The sequence below is a fragment of the Barbus barbus genome (assembly GCF_936440315.1).
Source record: "Barbus barbus genome assembly, chromosome: 32".
Lineage (NCBI taxonomy): Eukaryota > Metazoa > Chordata > Actinopteri > Cypriniformes > Cyprinidae > Barbus > Barbus barbus.
In genome coordinates, this window is record NC_136760.1 from 29,196,768 (window position 1) to 29,217,443 (window position 20,676).

Below are 20,676 nucleotides of genomic sequence, written 5' to 3' on the forward strand. Positions count from 1 at the left end.
TTCAGGTCAGGACTTTGACTAGGCCACTCCAAAGTCTTAATTTTGTTTTTCTTCAGCCATTCAGAGGTGGATTTGCTGGTGTGTTTTGGATCATTGTCCTGCTGCAGAACCCAAGTTCTCTTCAGCTTGAGGTCACGAACAGATGGCCGGACATTGTCCTTCAGGATTTTTTGGTAGACAGCTGAATTCATGGTTCATTTATCACAGCAAGTCTTCCAGGTCCTGAAGCAGCAGAACAGCCCCAGACCATCACACTACCACCACCATATTTTACTGTTGCTATGATGTTCTTTTTCTGAAATGCTGTGTTACTTTTATGCCAGATGTAATAGGACACACACCTTCCAGAAAGTTCAACTTTCGTCTCGTCAGTCCACAGAGTATTTTCCCAAAAGACTTGGGGATCATCAAGATGTTTTCTGGCTAAACTGAGACGAGACTTTGTTCTTTTTGCTCAGCAGTGGTTTTCGTCTTGGATCTCTGCCATGCAGGCCATTTTTGCCCAGTCTCTTTCTTATGGTGGAGTCATGAACACTGACCTTAACTGAGGCAAGTGAGGCCTGCAGTTCTTTAGATGTTGTTGTGGGGTCTTTTGTGATCTCTTGGATGAGTCGTCGCTGCGCTCTTGGGGTAATTTTGGTCGGCCGGCCACTCCTGGGAAGGTTCACCACTGTTCCATGTTTTCTCCATTTGTGGATAATGGCTCTCACTGTGGTTCTCTGGAGTCCCAAAGCTTTAGAAATGGCTTTATAACCTTTTCCAGACTGATAGATCTCAATTACTTTCTTTCTCATTTGTCCTTGAATTTCTTTGGATCTCAACATGATGTGTAGCTTTTGAGGATCTTTTGGTCTACTTCACTTTGTCAGGCAGGTCCTATTTAAGTGATTTCTTGATTGCGGACAGGTGTGGCAGTAATCAGACCTGGGTGTGGCGAGAGAAACTGAACTCAGGTGTGATAAACACAGTTATGTTGTAACACTTTTTCACACAGGGCCATGTGGGTTTGGATTTTGTTTTCCCTTCATAATAAAAAACTTCCTTCAAAAACAGCATGTTGTGTTTACTTGTGTTATCTTTGATTAATATTTAAATTAGTTTGATGATAAGAAGCATTAAAGTGTGACAAACATGCAATAAAATAAAAAATCAGGAAGGGGGCCAACACTTTTTCACACCACTATAGTTCTGTAATATTTTATCCTGCATGTTTTTATTAAACAAAATCAATTAAATTAAAATTCCTATTATGATTAATATGTCCATTATGAATTGTGTAACTAGTTGTGCATTGTGCAATAATTCAAGAATTATGAAATACACACAGCTTTGTTTTCACAGAGACTCACACACACAAATAGAGCGGTATTTACACTCGGGTATTTATTAGGGATTACATGAAGCGAAGATGAAAACAAAATGCCATCAAATTTTTTCTGAGGACAGAAACTTAAGAATATTACTCACAATATTAGTTCATTCATATACTCATTTGTATAATTCTCTTAGCACTCCTTTAAAACCTCCCAGCTTTCTACCATGTTTTCACACAAAATGAACTTAAAACTTTGCTTTATGCTGGATAGTTTTTATTTATCCTGAGTTGTTCAGATCACGGTAATCAAATACGGTTTTAATGATATTTAAAATATAAAACGGTAATACTAACCGTAGGGAATTTTATTATGATTTATCGTCAAACCGGTAGTCATTCCATCCCTACACTGTATGAACTAGTTCAGATCACTTCCTTCACTACACTGTATTTAACTGGATGTGGAAAAAGATAGCACAGATAAATTACAGATACAGCTTTAATGAAAGTTAATAAGTGAAGTGTGTGTCTGAACAGAAGAGGAGTGACACCGTATTGAACCGCAGTGTGAACGGCTTTGTGTTTGTTTCTGGTGTAGCATCTGCTTTATTTCCACATGCATCCTTCAGCAGCGGCTCTGACTTTCTCTGGCTCTGAGTTCAAAGCAGCAGCTGTTTGTGCATTTTGTGGGGTTTTGATCATGTTAAAGATGAGTTTGATTAAATCTGCACACATCTGCTGGGTAACAACATGTGAGAAAGGGTTCCTGTGAGCTACTGAGCACGATAGCACTGGAACAGGCATTGTGGGTAATATAGATGTCAGGCAAAACAAGCTGTCAGTGTGTGACAGAAGAGGCTTACAGCGCTGCTCCATGACCAGACGTCAGGAAACATGTGCCTGCGGGCCTCACGGTGCAGCTCCACGACCAGGCCCTCTGTCCATCAGCAGCAGCTCCAGGCTCTTGAGCCGCAGCGTACCGCTTGTTACTGAGCTGTCAGACTTAACGACCCGCCGGGAGGTCAGTCGCTTCAGGCCCCGTTTCTGCACAATACAGGACCCAGAGAGAGGGACTGTGCAGAGCTTTCCTCATGTAACCTGAGGAAACAAAACACTGCAGTACAGTGATGGTAAAACCATGATATCCAAATGATTAGCATGCAGTATTGTTGGTAACGCATTACAAGTAACTCGAGTTAAGCAATCAAATTACTTTTTTCCGAGTAACTAGTAAAGCATAATTTTTACATTTTCAAGAATTTTTTTAATGTAACACATTATTTCCCATAAAAATTAACTAATGCAATTAGTTACTTTTTTAGGGAGTAACGCAATATTGTAACATTACTTTTGAAAGTAACATTCCCCAACACTTTGCATGCAATCAAGATACTTAAAAGAATAGTAAAGAAAGTGCATGTGATACGGTATTCTCACGGTCAAACTCAAATAGCTGTTTCTATCGTGGCACTTACTGTGTGTTTGCTCTGTTTTCAGTCGTCTCTGCTGTTTGGATTCTCCGCACTGACTGAGTGTTGTGAATTATTGTGTATCGTTTAAGTGATTCCTCTCGCTCGCATCTTTACTGATAATCATGTTTTTCCTCATCTTCTGAGGGCCTCAGGACGACATACATTCATTTCCTTTCATCAGACAAATAGACAAAGAGATTTTCAAATGGATGCTGAAGATCTGCTGGGAATTCTGATTCCTGAAGGGCAGAAACACCCGATGAATTTCATTTCTTCATTTTGCATTAATTCAGTTTCTGCTGCATTTGAAGTGCAAATGTGAGTCTGAACGCAAGAGTCTCTTCAGGTCATACGGCTGAAAATAGACCGCAGATCTGCTTCATTACTGCCTTCATAACAACTGGAATGATTCCATTTATCTGATTATTTTCACAGCAGTAAGTCTTGCGTGTTTGCACCTGGTCAGGACCAGCTTTGACTTCAGCTGAAGATGAAGTAATTAAGGGAAGCTGGAGCTCATTATTGGTCCCTCATAAGTTTCATCTCGCAGGTCAGGGATTCTCACTGTTCAATGGTTTTGTGTCACAATAACTGCTGACAAACAGAAGCCAGATGTGCGTTTGCTGCAGTAAATCGCAGTCGGAGATGCTTGGGAAACTCAACATGACGTCACACTGTAGATGACTGAATGGATGGATGTCGGTAAGCAAACAGATGTCAGAATGGTCTGTTATCGTATTAGTGTGTCAGTGCTGAGACCCGGACAGACAGAGAGAGGCCAGTGAGGCCCGTGCAGTCATTGTCTTGTGTTCGCACGGCTGGACCTCCTGTGAAGATGTTAACCACACAAATCTGCTACGATTCCTCGAGATACTGCCGTCATCTGTGAGTTTGTTTGGAGACAGAGAGAATCTCGCAGAAATAAAGCTTTTCTCTGTGGGAAATCTGATAGACTTTACATGCAGATCATATGAAACATATCTGACTGTTAGAGTCATTAATGAGAGAATGTGTGATTTATTCTTTGTTTGGGTGCCAGAAACAGTCCTTCACTAGTGCTGAGAAAACAGAACTGATCCCGTTTTTATTTTCATGATGTTCAGCTCTGTTATTAACAGTTAACCTGTGAATCGCTGTCAGATCCTCAGATGCTATCATCCAGCTCTAATCTGCTGAATGCATGAAGATATGAACATTTTATAAACTGATAATCATGCTATAAGCTGCTTTGAAACCTTGTGCATTGAGAAAAGAGTGACACAAATAAAACTGAATTGACCTGAGAGGCCGTGACTGAATCTGAAACAACAAAACATGAGTTATAGCTTAAGAAGTTATGGTGATGCACCAAAACAGTTAAAGTTAGGTATTATTCAAGCTGTAAAGTTTTCCTTGAGCTACATCAGAAATGATTGCATTGTTTTATGTATAATTATTTTATTTTCTTAACTGTTTTAATTCGTTTTAAATACATTTTTTAATCATTTTAAAAGTTTTTAAATTCCTTGTTTTTATTGTTGTGATTATTAATTCCTTTTATGTAAAAAACTTTGAATTACCATTGTGTATGAAATGTGCTATATAAATAAACTTGCCTTGCCTTGTCAGTTTACGGCTTTAGGCATCATGGCAACAGAGGTTAGTAAAAGTCATGTATATAGTTTGTCTTGTGTCTATATTGTTGAGCTTTTTCTTGTTTTTGGATTGGCCCGTATCTGCTGGTGTTCCTCGTCTGATCCGATCGGGGAGACTCCGTCTGTCCAGCAAACGGCCTGCGGCTCGTGTCATTAATCAGGCCTGCGGCGCTGGAACCCTTTGCTGGATACACGTAAATTGCTTATTGATCTAAAATCAGCAGATATGCTGCTTTCTGCCTGCAGTCTGCATCTTTTCATGAACTTCAGGTTCCCAGAAGAAATCAGAGTTTGTATGAAGTGCTGGAGATTTCACTGCGCACAGATGCAGAAGTACAGAGCAGATCTCATGTATTCTCTCTGATATAGTCTGCTTTACACGGCTAAACTGTGAGGAAGATGTTTTATTGTTGTGTTGAACCGCTGGCTGTGTTGTGAGCCGGCCGTCGCATTAGGGTTGATATAAAGTCGGAGACGGCCGGCAGACAGCTGAATGAAAACATAGCTGACCTTTAACTCTAACAGCCTTGAACAGAAGCAGCTCAACATTGATTTAATGCATCAGATTTTACTATGATGAATGGCACATTTAATCAAATATATCAACAGTATGCAGCCATTTCTAACCCGTTTATCTCATAAAGCGGCCTGAAGAGGTCTGGACCCGTCCACATAAACCGATTGTTACAACTCTCGCTTTACTCGATTGTTGGTCATTTGTGAGTTATGGTTTGATGGTGTTTGTTGTCTGTTTTCATTCAGTTCAGTTTTTAGCTTAAGGAGATGAAATGCATGAGGATTGTTGTTTCCGCAGCTCTCGCTGTGCTGTAGGTTTGAGTAAATGTTTCAGCAGACGTTTGAGACTCGTTACACTACAGTTTGGGAGTCCAGAGCTTCATTAGGGAGAATGACAGAGCTCCTCCGACCCGCCGTGTTTTCAGTATCATTAGCAAACGCTTCTCAGTTCCTTCGGCCAATTAGACTCTTAAACCCGTGTGTGAGAGGAAGACGGCTACTGACATCTTCCTCAGAAATGCCAGCACGGTCATTATGAGAAGCACTTTATAATAAAAACATTTTCTGCTCTTCTCTTTAATTGAAAGATTTTAGGTACGAGGGAACCGTGCTGTCGCGCTGGGAATCATTTTATCTTTGAGAATGTCAGGAGCTGAAAACTGATTCCACGCCAGGGAAATACTTCATGTGCTTCATTCATCAAATCTCCCTGTTTTAGGAGATTATTTATTGGTTTTCATGTTGATCAGTTTCATCAGTGGGTTAAAGTTTAAACTGACAGACACTGAATAAATGCTGATATTCAGTGGGAAAGAGTTTAACAGAAGCAGTCCATCTGAATATGAATGCATGCATGTCAGAAATGGCAGGAGTTTTGCTGAAATCGCCAGCTGACGTCTGATTGGCTGCTGCACGTGTGCAAACATACCGCGTTCGTTTGATGTTAAACACGCTTAGACATACAGCTAAACTATACTAGACATCCATAACTAATGTTCTGCTTTATTTTATAAAAAGTTATAGAACTAATCAAGACTTTCACTTTGAATAGATCACAAATGTAATCAGACATTTGCCCTATTGTCTTCCTGTCCAGCTGGTTTCTTCTTCCTGTCAGTGTGAATCAGACTGACTGAAGTTTGGTGAAGAGGTGAAGTTTAGCAGTTTCTTCATGCTGATCATTTCCAGACAATGAAAGTAGAACTAATCTCAAAAGTGTGACTATATAAGTGTGTGTGGTTTATGAGGACACAAATGTGTATAATGACATGGGTATATCAGAGGTATTACAATATGAAGGTGGTTTATGAGGACACTGCCTATGCCCCCGTAATTCAAAAGGTTTAAAAAACATACTAAATGGTGTTTTTTTGAAAATCTAAAAATGCACAAAGTCTCCTGTGAGGGCTAAGTTTAGGTGTAGGGTTGGTGTAGGGCAATAGCACACACAGTTTGTTCAGTATAAAAACCATTACACCTATGGAGAGTCCCCATAAACCACAAAAACCAACATGTGTGTGTGTGTGTGTGTGAGAGAGAGTGTGTGTGTGTGTGTGTGTGAGAGAGAGAGTGTGTGTTCCTGGTAAACCCTACGTTATGGGGACAAAATGTCCCTACAAAGATGGCAATATCCAAAATCCTTGTCCTTGTGGGGACATTTTTGGTCGCCATGAGGAAACAAACTTATAAATCATACAGAATGAGTTTTTTTTGAAAATCTAAAAATGCAGAAAGTTTTCTGTGAGGGGTAGGCTTAGGTGTAGTTCACGAGTTCACACTTACATATAATAAATAGAATAACGTTTATGTATATTTGGCATGCTGTCCGAGGGGAGGGCTCCGAGCTGGGTTTTGGCCCGAACCCAGAGTACCCCCCTATATTTAGGACAGGAATAGTTGTAAGTGCGGACTGCGGAGAAGGGGTGGCGGAGGGATGCTGGAAAACGGCCAATAAACAGAGGTAAGTCTGCTGTGTATATATACACTCCTCTTATCTTGTTAACTGGGTTGATTACTGATTGTTCTCCTCTTGTGTTAATTAGGTTAATTATCTGAACGTGCTCCTCCCGAACTTTGTTAATAAAACATCATGTGTAGGGTGATATAAAATACCGTTGTACAGTATATAAACCATTATGCCTATGGTGAGTCCCCATAAACCAACATAAACCCAACATGCGTGTTGGTGCACCTGCAGCTTCTTTCTTCAGTCTGTCTCACTCTGTTTGGCTCTCATTTGCACAGGCCTTCATCAGTAATGCAATAAAGTCCAGTTTACTTACTTAAATTATCATTTATTTATTTATATTTCATACAACATAATTTACTGACACAACACACTAACATACAGTGACATTGGCAAACAAATAAATTAGACATGAGTAAAATGCATAGAATTTACAAAAATACATTTTATGAGCAATGATGAAGACATTTATTAATCTGACAGATAATCATGAGACAGTAAAAAAATGAATGCAGCAGACATCATTACATACGATAAATAACAAATAGGTTCAACAAAAACCAAGAAAGTATTTACTCACATACATCTGTTCCTGTGAGTCAGGAGTTATACTGATGATGATTAGTGCATGTCTCTAGTGCAAATATCTACATCACAGCGTTTAACTTATTGCACTTTAACTGAATTTATTGCACATTTTAAAATATATTTTTAAAATCCCTATGTTTATGATGTTTGAGCACACAAAATACATATATATCCACTATCTACCACCATCCACTCTAATAAACACAGTATTTGAGAATTCACAGTATTCTAAACAAGTATTTCTACACTCAGTCTGTGCTTTCACACAGATATTCACATTCATAAGCAGTTATTTTAAGATTAAGTTCTTTAAATGCATCATTTCATGTAGTATGTAAAGTATATGTATATTTACGTGTGTGTGTTTGACTAGTTGTGGCAATTTTAGCAATTTGACTTTTACTTAAAATGTGCTTTTACAGACTACACACTAACAAGCATGTAAGCTTATACATACATACATAACTATATAGCATAAGTATATATAAGTATAGTTATCTAAATATGTTAACATGGTAATATTTTTATATTTCTATGTATAAATACATGCCAGTATATAGTATATGTATGTAACACACACACACACACACACACACACACACACACTCCTCTCCAGTCAGAGAGATTTCTATTCTAAAAGCAGCGCAACAGTTTACAATGCTGGTTATTGTTGCTATGAAAATATCAAAGCGTGATGCAGTTATTTTGGCGTGTTCCTGTGATCGGTGTGTTTAGTGCACAGGATCCTCATGTCCTGCAGTCCCTCATCCAGCGCTTTCACAAACAGCCCTGAACACGTCTCCTGACTCTCTCTGAAGCTGGACACACAGAACAGCATGTGACCGGGCCGTGGGTTATAACACACACCATAACCATCAGGAACCACCGGACCGTAGCAGCAGAACATCTCCTCTGTAGTGGGAACCTTCATGGAGGAGCATCACACATACTGTACATCATCTCAGCATCATTAAACCATTTACACCAATCCCTGCTGCCACTATTTGCAGAAGTGACTTACTTAGAATAATTCTAAAACAATGGAGAATAATACAACAGAGTGCGAAGAGTGAAATATGATCTGGAAGACTCAATGACTGTATTCTCACCTCATATATTTCCTGTCCTTATGGTACAGTTAGAGGACAAAGACCATTTTAAAAACAAAGTTCTGGCATGAATCTGTAGATGACGCAGTCCGATAGGTCTAACTCAATCTAACACAATGACATCATTATTACACGGCACTGCTGATTGGTTCTCTCCTGTATCAGTAGCCAATGAGCTCGCTGCTCAACATTCAAATATATGACTAGTGCTTGCTGTAGCAGTTTGCAGCGTGCTTCAGAAACCCTCCACCTTCCCCAGCTCCACCTGTGTAGATCAGGGTGATCATGTATGCTGTATATGGGGGTTATTTAATGTATATGTGCAACAGCAGTATATCTTACATGCTCACAGCTTGTTGTGGATGTATTGGTAGCAGCAGCGTAGCAGATCTATTCCGGCAAGACCAAATACATTAGCATTGTCATGTACATTACCATGCTAATTACTCAGAGAGTTGTCACGACAGAACTATGGTTAATGATTGAAATGCATGGGAGACCATACCTACACGTCACGTCACTCTAAGCTGTATTGTGTTTATGTAGTATGCTGCTCTTACCTGACTGGTTGACAGTATGAAGTGGTTACTAATGTGGTACGTTTCATCAGAGAAAATGTCTGGCGTCTCCATTTTCATCTCCTTGGCAATTTCACGTAGTCCTAGTAAGTGATTGTCCGTCCCCATCCCCGTGACGGCCTGCAGACGGTCAGACAGCTCATCAGCGCACACATAAAAACACCAGCGTGACGTCAGGCATCTGTATTCTCTCACCAGAGCTGTGATTTTACTCTGAGCATCTACAGCAGCTCGCAGCTTCTCCATCTTCTCTGTGTCCTGGAATGAAGAGCTGAGATTAAAGCTAGATATTCTGTGTTTATGGCAGAAGATAAAGGAGGGACGGAAAAACGTGAAACCTGAGCAGATGTTCCTCCGTCTGTCATGGCCTTCACAAAGGCCAGCGCCTCAGGAGTGCTAGAGCGGATGTTGTCCACGCGTCCCTGCTGGAAGCGGCGGAGAGAAGCGCTCTCGTAGGTGGACACGAGTCTTCTGTGACACCTGTGGAAACAGCGAGCGACGTCGAGTCCGGCTCTGAGAAGGAAAAGTCAGTCTTCGCTCCTCACCTGTAGAAGGCCAGCTGAAGAGCCAGCTGTATGAAGGCGTCTGGACTCATCTTCTGCTGCTTGATGAACTCCTTCCCATAAAGCGCAAACGTGAAAACATTCATGTCGAGATTCCTCACGAGTCTAGAGAGAGAAGAGCATTCAGAGCGCCAATCAAACCACGGCTGATGCCTGCAGGGTCAAGCTTTCTAACAAAATGAGAAACTGAAAAAATTCTGTTGATAATCAGCTGTTACTAGATCTCCACTGGAAGAGTTTGATTCACCTGTGCAGGTGATCTGCAGCGGATGCCAATGCGCCTTGAATCTGACAGGAACATTTCCACAGTAATCTGCGCGGATGAGGAAGTTCAGACTCACTCCGGCCGGAGCTCTGCTTACAGGAGCGTCTGCAGCAAAGAGACCTTCATTCAGCTTCAGTTATCATAGCGTCATTTCACAGACTCTCACATTTGTCCAGAGCTTCAGAAAGTAACTTCAGCCATTAGTTAGCAGAAGAGCTCAGTTGTGCGATCAGCGGTGTTGATACGCACATGTTTTTTAGCAGATGTTCAGTGCACTGCACCAGAACGATTCCCTCGAACGGCGAGTGCTCACACACGACCCCACAAACACCGTCAGCGCCGATCACAAACTGAAACACAAACACATCAGCAGTGCTCTCGTTAACTGCTCAGTCAGGGTGTGTCTGCAGTATAGGGGTGTAATGGTACTCGCATTCGTACCGAAAATGTTCGGTATGGGTCTCGTTGTTCAGTACGCATGTGTACCCAACAAATATTCTTTTTTTTTTTTTAAAGGAAATTCAGACAATAAATGCCGTTTTGGTGGTCTTTGATGTGGAGTGACAGATCGCTGTATTAACGCCTCAGTTCAAAAGGCAGAGAGATCATCCCTTCCTCTTTATCACTAGTTTTAATGTGAAATAAACATGAATGAACATCTCATGCCTCATGTAATTGCTCAATCAGTGTTTCAACTGCACAAAGACATTATTAAACAACTTGTAAACAAAATGCCCCATAACATTTAATTTACCTCAGGCAAGTCATCAATGTCCACAGCTCGTTAGTTTGCTAGAGAAATTAAGTCCAGAAAAGAGCATTTCAAGAAATATCAGCCTAGACTATATACTCATTAAATATTACTTTTACTGTTATTGATGTCTTAACTATTTACAGTTTTTCTCAATTGATCTGACACGTGTGTGTGTGTGTGTGTGTGTGTGTATCCACCACTGTGCTGTAAAAGACTAATCTATTGTTATCAGAAAATTTTGTTTGCAGTTCTTGATGCAATTCGTTTTTCAGATGGGTGATAGAAGTTGGACTATTTTTTACATTTTTACAACTTTTTGTTGTTGTTTGTATAGATATAAACAATATATATCAAATAAAACTCCTTGTTGAAGAATTGCAATAAACGTGTATTTTCATTAGTATATTTGTGCATCTACAGCTGACTATGTTTTATAATCATTAGAGAACAAACCTATATATTTGATGTTAATATTTACTTTTAATAAATGCATTACTAGAAAAAATTGCAGTGCTTCATTTTGCAGTAAAGTTGAACTGTTTGGTTAAGATAAGTTTGTGTTTGGATGGCTGTGCTAATTGTTTTGAGAACAAGTACACTGCATTGGAGAAAAGTGTCAAATCGACTGAGAAAAACTGTAATATGTTATGAAATGAGTTATGACAGCCACGGTGTAAATGATTATATTTCAACAACAAATAGAAATTTAGTAATTTAGAATTTAATTTAAAAACTGCATTATGTGCAATTTACATATTTGCATATGATTTTTTAAGTTGAGTGTTGATTATTATATTCAACTATAATAAATAGTAATTAAATTTAAGTTTGGGCTTTGTTGTTAATTGCAACCTAGATAATGTAGAAGGACTAGTTTAGAGCAGAAGCTGAGGTAGAGTTTTATCCCTCAGAACATTTTAATTATAAAACAGATCCGGACCTTGATTCTGATTGGTTGAGCTGCGTTTGAAGCCGTTGTAAATTACTCAACAAACCATGGCTGTATCCGAAATCGCCCCCTACACCCTCAAATAGTGCACTATTTGAGGGGACAGCCATTTTAAGTGTTCGAAACCATAGTGGATGTTCTCGAGTGCACTCATTCAATCCCACAATGCACCGCTAAAACGAGTGTACAACCGATGTACACTCAACAGCTAGAGAACTCCCAGAATGCACTGAGAGTTGTGCGCCGAATGAATTCCCGCGTCTCACCAGAAGATGGACCCGCAGCTGAATCCTCCATTCATTCATTTTAGAAGCACTCGTCCACGCGTAATACAGCGTAATACAACACAGGTACAAAATTTATTGTAAATTGACTATTAGGGTTTACACATAATTTCCGTGACAGAGTTCAAGATAAATCCTTCAATCTTAATGCTGGAGCTGCCCGTTTCAAATTATTATTAAACAGCAAGTAAACTATGCAAAAGCGGCAGTCCTTCCGGTGCACGGAGTGTCCGAATTCACTCACTCGTTTTCATTCACTCCTTCAAGTGAACTGTATGAGTGGACTAATGTAGGGAATAGGGAATGAGGGTATAGGGGGCGATTTCGGAGACCGCCCTACACCTTTGTTTACTTTGTACCATAGGTTCCAACAACAACTGTTTCTGAGGAACTACATTGTTTGGTGGAAGAATACTGTTTTTATTAATATCATTACACTTTATTTGCTCCGTTTTATTTTGTGAAACCTTACTAAGCATATGGAATAACGTTTTATAAAAGCAATAAGCCCCGTGAAGCCGTGGTTTACATTGAATTTATAACTCCGCTTTGCATCGTGCCTAACAACACCCCTTAGCTGTTATAAATTCACTGTAAACCACGGCTTCACGGGGCTTATTGCTTCATTATCTTAAATTGAAAGAAGAGTAATTAGTTCAGTAAACCACTGTTTAATGTATAAAAAAAGCAATTTTGTTTAGTTTTTCCTCTTGCTGTACCGAAACCATTCTGAATCATGATGTAAAAACCGAGGTATGTACCGAACCGTCATGTTTGTGTACCGTTACAGCTGTAGTCTGCAGTGTGCCATTCCTGCTCTGAACAGAATTACAAAACAAGCAAACGTTTCCCAAAGACTCCTGCTGGCCGTTCCTCCAAGTTCCCAGAGTTTGGCTCCAGAACACATCTGCACATCTGAACACTTTCAGTTACTGAGTGTCTATGGTTTACCTGCAGGGGTTTGTCGTACCAGCGGTTCGCCCCGTTCTTTTCGCGTCCTCCTCCGTGGAGCACCAGTGCAGCTCTGTTGGCGTCGCTGGGTTCGAGTCCCGCGGGATCATCCAGACAGACGACGCACACGCAGCGCTCCATCAGCTCCACAGACTCTCTGTTCACTGGATCTGCTTCACAGATTGTTCACACATTAAAATGCATCTCTGTCACACACGGGATTGTGGGAAAGTGATTTCCCTTCTGGATAACGGTGAAATCTGGCACTGAGCTATGAAAGTAAGCTGAGTGTTTAATCTGTCTGTCTCTCTAGCTATTAGCACCATGTCCGTGTGGTGTTGTGTGGACCTTTGAGCAGCTGGTCTCTGGCTCGGGCCCAGTCCGCCCGGCCCCCGGCGGTCAGCAGTCCCACGGCCGGCTGCTTCTGCTCAGCGCTCAGCGTCTGCTCATAGATCCACTCCAGCTGAGCCTGGACATCTGCCTCCTTCAGTTCACAGCTTCCTTCCATCAGATTCAGTGCAAAGAACTGAGAACGTGAACCAGACGCGCGTCTTTAGTGAACAGACACATGCAGTGCTAGTATTGAGCTTTTAGTGAGAGAAGAAATCAGTGCCACATACATGAGATGTAACATTCACATTTATTCATTAAGCAGACCCTTTTATCCAAAGCGACTGGAGGAATGAGGAATACAACAAGCGATTCATCTTAAGGAGGCAATAAACACAAGTGTCACTAATGCTAAGTTTCAGACATCGTTCAGAATAGTACAAGCTAGAAAGGGAAGGAATAAGGATTAGTGAAAGCACAGAAGGGTTTTTTTTCACCAGGATGCAGCACATACTAATGAAGACCTGATTATTATGATTTTTTTTATTGGATCTAATATTGGCTAGCAGATAGCAACTAGCAGCGTTTGATTGTTTGTTCAGTGGTTTTTGTGCACAGTGGCCGGATCTCAAACAGCGCTGGTGTCAGCGGCTCCCCGCGGCTCTGATTGGGTTATTGAGTTATCAGACTGGACCTCATTAGAGACACTTCCCAAGCCATTTCCAGGTAAACAGCCCTTGAGCTGGCAGCTCTCCGCAGGAGAGAAAAGCGGTGAAGAGCGTCTGTCGATGGAGCCACAGGACCTGCAGTTAATTTAAGAGCCTCTCAAGCCTCGATTCAACCCTGATTAGCTGGATCAGATTAAGGTGACCGCAGATATTCTTCAGTGAGCCGACTGTAATGTGTGATTCTGTAGAATCAGGACTAAACGTGGCCTTTTCTCGACTCATTTATCACAGATCGATCATTTCTCCAAACATGAGAGACTCATTCAGCAGCACTCTGGTGTAACACAACAAAAGCACACACCTGATTTTTACAGGCTACAATGACATGTCCCGCATCAGACGCACTGTCCGGCGTGATGAGTGTGTCCTGCTTGAGTCCAGCCCGTCTGTAAGAACTGAACAGACGCTTGTACTGATCCATACAGAGCGGAGAGTCGGCCTTCTGACCGTGAGCCACGTCCAGCAGCAGAGTCTGCCTACAACACACACACACACACACACACACCCCCCAATATACACACACATGCACACACACACCCCAACACACACACACACCCCAATATACACACACACGCACAACCCAACACACACACACACACACACATGTTGGTTTTTGTGGTTTATGGGGACTCTCCATAGGTGTAATGGTTTTTATACTGAACAAACTGTGTGTGCTATTGCCCTACACCAACCCTACACCTAAACTTAGCCCTCACAGGAGACTTTGTGCCTTTCTACTTTCCCCCAAAAAACTCACTCTGTATGATTTATAAGTGTTTTGAAAAGTGGGGACATGGGTCAATGTCCTGAAAAGTCACCTTCACCTTGTAATACCTGTCATACCTGTGTCATTATACACATTTGCCCTCATTTGTTACAATAACGCACACACACACACACACACACACACACAGCGCTCATGTGTTACTGACAAAGACTAAACTAGCTCAGCTGAATTAGATGAAGGATGCTGATTTACCCGTCCACCGCTGCTTTGTATTGAGAAACACTCAGGATGAGACGAGCAGCAAACCTGGACAAACACAAGAGACACACACCCATTTAACCTCTAATTCAATCAAAGAGTCAGACAGAGATTGAGACATCTTACATATGCCCATCAATCTGACGTGTTCGAAAATCTCATTCAAGATGGCCAGAGACACCTGCAAACACTGGTCAGATCTTACAGAGCAAATCCAGCTCTGTGCTGTTTATGAAGTCGCATACAGCAAATACAGTCTGTTTGGTGGTGGATGTTTCAAACACACAGGATTCCTCATCTTGAGCACTCACATACTTACAGTTTTTTCAGCTGTTTACACACAAAATATTTCCTTGTCACACAGTTTCTGAAAGCTGTCACTCAAACAGCAGAAGCACACACCAAACCTGCAAAACCAGACACTAATTCTCAGACTTTGACTCAGTTTTCAATTTCATAAAACACACAATAACAATAACACAACACACAATTCTCTATGTAACACAAAGGTGTTTGCAAATGTTTGCTTTTGAGATGTGTTTGTGATATTTTAAATGCATTGCTTCATTTTGGAAGAGATGTGAGGCAGTTTGCATTTTGTGTGCAATTCTTGGATTTGTGCGTAATGTTTTTTAGAAAAAGGGGCAAAGTTTTGTAAGTGTGAAAAAACTGTAAGTGTGTATAGATCCACTAATATTACTTTAAAGCAGGGGTGCCCAACCCTGTTCCTGGTGATCGACTGTCCTTCAAAGTTTAGCTCCAACTCTAATCAAACACACCTGAAGCAACTAATTAAGGTCTTCAGGATCGCGTGAAAATTAAAGTCAGGTGTGTTTGATTAGAGTTGGAGCAAGACAGTCGATCGCCAGGAACAGGGTTGGGCACCCCTGCTTTAAACAGACTGTAGTCACCGCTGTGTTGACCAGTGATTCTGCAGTCATGACCGTCCACAAAATACAGACCAGATGCTGCTGCATGATCTTCATTGACGTTAGGTGTGCATGAATTAATTAGTGCTCTTTATTTACTCACAGCAGAGAGTCTTTCACGTCTCTGAAGGATTGTTTGGGGAACACCAGCGCAGGACTGGAGTTCACGGGAAGCGCGAGTCTGTTCTTCAGATACATGTCTTCCAGCCAGAAGTCGAACACCTGAGAAAAACACAGCAGAGCCATCAGCTCATCATTTCCTGAGCTCTAATTAAACTCGTTTGAGGCGTGAAGCTACACTGTCTTTGAAGGAGAAAGAGGGACAAAAACACAATGAAATATTATTTTAGTAAAGTGCCATTATTTATCAGGTGCTGCTGTCACATTAAAGCTGTGATGTTTCCTGGCAGACGGATCAATAGCCACAGATCAGTTGCTCATTATTTTTCTTCATCTGTTTTAATGGGACTTTAATAATAAATCGGTGTGTCTGGAGTATGTTAACTGCTCTGAACGCCGTCCGTTCCTGTGATAGCTCAGGGTTCAAGCTCTCTAACGGTGTTTGTACCCAGTTCTCTGTCTTTTCTCTTTTCTCCAGCAGCAGTTTTTGCAGTCTTTCTCCAATGCCTCCGTGTTTGCCAAACGTCTCCACCATGGCTTTGGTCTTGAGGAACTGTGTTTCAGGAATAAGGTGTTTGACGGATCTCAGGTAGGCGTCCAGTGTGTGCTGCAGGTCCGGCACAGGGAGTTTGGGCAGCATCTGGAGAAGAGAAGAAGAATGAATGCTATTCATCACAGTCCCATATAGACAGATAAGTAGAGATGATTCCTCAAACTGTTGGACAGGACCGTGTTTTCCAGCGGTTCTGCCTCCGGTGGAGGAGCATTAATGAGACAGTAACGCTTGAGTCTCTCTGATGTTTTGTGTTCTCAGCTCTCGCTTTAATAATTTATAGGAATAGCTTTAAGACAAATGGAGGAAAGATTTTAAAAGCTTTTCCTGCTGGTCAAAAATACTATTTTGATTAACAAAATGCAAATGGGGCACGGATATGGTTGAGAAACACTATCTCACAAAATATTGTTAAAATCTATTAATAAAAGCAGATCTTCAAGCTATAGATTTACCTGTTTTAAAATAGTAGAAAAGGTACATTTAGTTATATTTTGTACGTACATCCTGAAAATCATATGTTCATTTATGAAATTTTTCAATCTGAAGAAAAAATCTACAAAAGTAAAATCAGATGGCAGCTGATGCGTGTCTGTGTTTTTCAGCTCTTTGGACAAGAACTAAGCTTTTCTCCTCTGAAGATGAGACAGCTGAAAACAGTCGTGATGTTATATCAACACTATAGCTCATCTGTAGGGTTAGAAGACTTTTGTTTTTTGGTAACAACAGTAACAATCATAGCAATATTTATTTGCTTACAGTGCAGTCGCTGTGGGCTTCGGCTGTTTCTCTCTTCATCTTGAGTTTCTCTGCAGCTTCTGAACTGATGTTTGATTCCTTAACTCTGCAAACTCTGTCCTGTGGAGACTGTCCAGCACCTCTCAACATTACCCTCAGTCAGAAACACCCTTACATCTGAACTATATCAGGAATAACCAAATGCAGTGGACACTGTCCATCAGATAATATTCGGGTTTCTATTCCAGACAGTGTTGTTTTAGTGTGATGGATGGAGCTGAACGCTTGCTCAGAGTTCATCAGAGGTGGGAGCAATTATTTACCCAATTTAATTTCCATTCATTTGAATTGATTGGTCAGTGAAATTGACTAAACAATATGAAAACAGAAGCTAATGTTGCGCTTGAAGTGTTTTTATAGTCGCTGCAGACAGAGACGCTCCTAACCTGATCAATAAACGCGGCATTGAGCTACAGTCCAGCCTTCAACACATGCAGATCTGATCAAAACATCCGATACATCACTTTATTTGCTCTTATTTAAAGAAATAAATAAATCTTAGAATCAGCAATGGCAGTTTGAATCAGGTGTACATTGACAGAACTATAGTATTTATTTGAATAAACTGTCAAATACTAATCTCTAGAGAAATTAAATAAAAAAATTCAAAAGTTCAGCAGAATGAATGAACTGATGTATAGCTCACCTGTGTGATCGGTGTCTGTGTCTCCGGCGGCGCGTCAGCTGTCTGTCAGCCGCTCTGTGGCTCCGGTCTCCGGTGTCCGTGACTCCGCCCCCCGCGCTGACGCTCCTGCAGGTGTTTCCAGAACTGCTGCTCTTTCTTCTGTTCCACCAACTTATGCTAGACAAAATATTTAATGCTCTACCTATAGTTTTTTTCTGATTAGAACATATACTTAGGTAAATACTGATTAGTAAAGTTTATTTTCATCATATGAAATGATGAACAGTGAATCGTTTAATATATATATTTTTTTTGTGGTGAAAAGACCCTAACGCTGATAATTAAGTTGCAAAACTTGTAGGGGAAGGATGACATTTTTATTTCAGAGCTGTTACTAAATAATTTGTCTTTACAATTTGCTTATATTTGTTCCCACGTTAATAGGTCCAGATTATATATTTCGTTTCCATGCAAAGTGATGAAACCCACACGAATCCAGACGGACTCAAAACTCCTCGGCTGTCGATTAAAGATCCTTCTTAGGACTTTTGAGAATTTAAATATAAAAAACGACAACTTCATTCGTTGCCACATTTATTAGTAGTGATTCAGTCAGTAAAAAGGCACATGTATGGAAATATGACCATTGGTTTTATTTGGATTTTGTGCAGTTACATCTACTCACATCTTCTACACACAACAGGAGAGAGAGTCGCTCAGAGCCAAATGTTATAGTTTCTATCTAAATCATAAAAGACAGGTCTCTGAGCGGACACAGTCATGAGTGAGGGGATAAATATTGCACACCAGGGCTGAACGTTTGAGATATGATCTCTGTAGTTAAATGAACTCGGGTCCCGACGATTCCTCCTCCGAGAGAGACCGGGCTGTCTCGAAGAGCCCGTTCTCGTCCACAGTACACACGTTATCGGTGGTGGTGCACAAGCCCTTTCTCCTGAGTCTGCGCTCCTGCATGCGGATGGAGTCGTAGAGTCCCTTGGGTTCTTCCTCCAGCAGCACGTTCCTCTCGGAGCAGGACTTCTTCATCTGGCACACGCAGCGGAGCAGCAGCAGCGCCGGCGCGTAAAGCACGTTCACCAGACCCATGCCCAGGTTCAGCTGAACGAAGCCCAGGTTGTGCACGATCTGCCCCGCGACTACAGGTCCCAAAGCGTAGGCGAGAGAGTACGAAATGTCCGCGATGGCAAAGACGCTGCCATAGACGGACACGTGACGCACGTCCACCAGGAAGGCCAGCGTGGGCAGCAGCGCCGTGTCCACCAACGCGATGCCGAAGCAGACGCCGCACAGCGGGAGCATCAGCTGCCCGGGGGTCCTGCAGGCGGGCACCGTGCAGGAGCTGGCCCCGATTATCACCATCCCGAGCGCGCCGTAGAACCACTGCAGCTCCGGGTACTTGGCGGCCAACCGGACGGTGATGTAAACCCCGAGCACGTGAGGGAAGAAGGCGGGCAGCCAGATCAGACCCATCTCCCACTTCGAGGCGTTCATCGTGCTCGCCATCCAGCTGGAGATGGTGGGCTCCAGGAACGCCAGCGGGATGTTGCAGACGGTCAGCGCGCCCGCCACCACGGCGATGTACGGGTCCGTCATGAGCCGGTGGATGGGCGTCCCGACCGGCATGTTCGCGCGAGTGCCGTTAGAGAACGGTCTGATCACGGTCAGGAGAAGAACACCGTCCACCAGGCACACAGAGGCCAGAACTATGAACGGGACGCGTTTCCCTGCGAACTCATACAGGACTCCGCCGAACGGAGGCGCCACGAGGCTCCCGAACGAGATGAAGGCGAGCGCGACGCCCAGCGCGCGGCTCCGCTCCGCTTCCTCCGTGTATCTGTCCGCGATCATCGCGATCCCGGAGGTGTCCGCGAACGCCGAGCCCAGACCCTGCAGGCTGCGCGCCGCGAACAGCGTCCCGTAGTTCTCCGCGAACGCGAAGATGCAGGTGGAGACGAACATGACCAGCAGCCCGATCAGCAGCGGGATGTCGTACCCCACGCGGTCGATGAAGGTGCCCGATAACGGGTTGACCATGAGCTGCAGAATGGCTTTGGAGGCGAACAGCACCCCGATCTGAATGTCCAGATTGTTCTGGTTCGCTTTGATCACGGAAGAGTTGGCGTGAGTGCGCGCCGCCTGCTCTGTCTCCAAATCCGCGAGATAGTCGGGAATGATGGGAACGATCACCATGTAGAGCATGTTGTCCAGCAGGAGCGCGACGCAGACGATCACCAGAATGAGCTTTCTCTGCCGGTTGGGGTCTTGCATTGCGTTGCCGAGCTGTTTAGTTCTTTCGCCCATTTCGGACAACTTTAGGGCGGCAGATTTCGCCAAACCGGCAGAGCCGTCAGACTCCATGACTGTCTAAAAGTCCGTTCACCTCAAGAGAGCTTCAGTGCTTCAGAGCGCAGTTTCATTCCTCTCCTGCGCAGCGACGCGTCTGGCTTTTACGCACGAACTTCCCCGGTGTCCGGCGCGTCTGACAGGTGACGCGCTACTCTTCTCTCTTCGAGTGTACAGTCCTGAGCTTCGCTTTCTGCATTTCCACTTCTGCTGAGCTTCTTTACATTTACATTCCTGTTGCGCGTTCTCTGGTGCGCGCGCAGCGGTCGTTCACATCAGTTTTTCTTCCTTCAGAAGCAA

At 42.5% G+C, this 20,676-nt stretch overlaps 2 protein-coding genes across 2 annotated transcripts; both read right to left on the bottom strand.

Moving 5' to 3' along the window:
• Positions 1-8,191: 8,191 nt before the first annotated feature.
• On the bottom strand, positions 8,192-17,477 carry LOC306852762 (choline O-acetyltransferase-like; the record flags this gene model as incomplete). Its single annotated transcript, XM_079389826.1, has 14 exons — positions 8,192-8,416; positions 9,161-9,298; positions 9,374-9,436; positions 9,517-9,658; positions 9,724-9,846; positions 9,989-10,111; positions 10,256-10,356; positions 12,945-13,114; positions 13,293-13,470; positions 14,304-14,478; positions 14,982-15,035; positions 16,020-16,138; positions 16,485-16,676; positions 17,349-17,477. 14 exons carry the CDS (start codon positions 17,475-17,477, stop codon positions 8,192-8,194), a joined length of 1,932 nt encoding a protein of 643 aa, XP_079245952.1.
• Positions 17,478-18,852: 1,375 nt separating this feature from the next.
• slc18a3b (solute carrier family 18 member 3b) lies at positions 18,853-20,391 on the bottom strand (the record flags this gene model as incomplete). Its single annotated transcript, XM_079389827.1, has 1 exon — positions 18,853-20,391. The coding sequence occupies one exon, from the start codon at positions 20,389-20,391 to the stop codon at positions 18,853-18,855; it is 1,539 nt and encodes a 512-aa protein (XP_079245953.1).
• Positions 20,392-20,676: the final 285 nt, after the last annotated feature.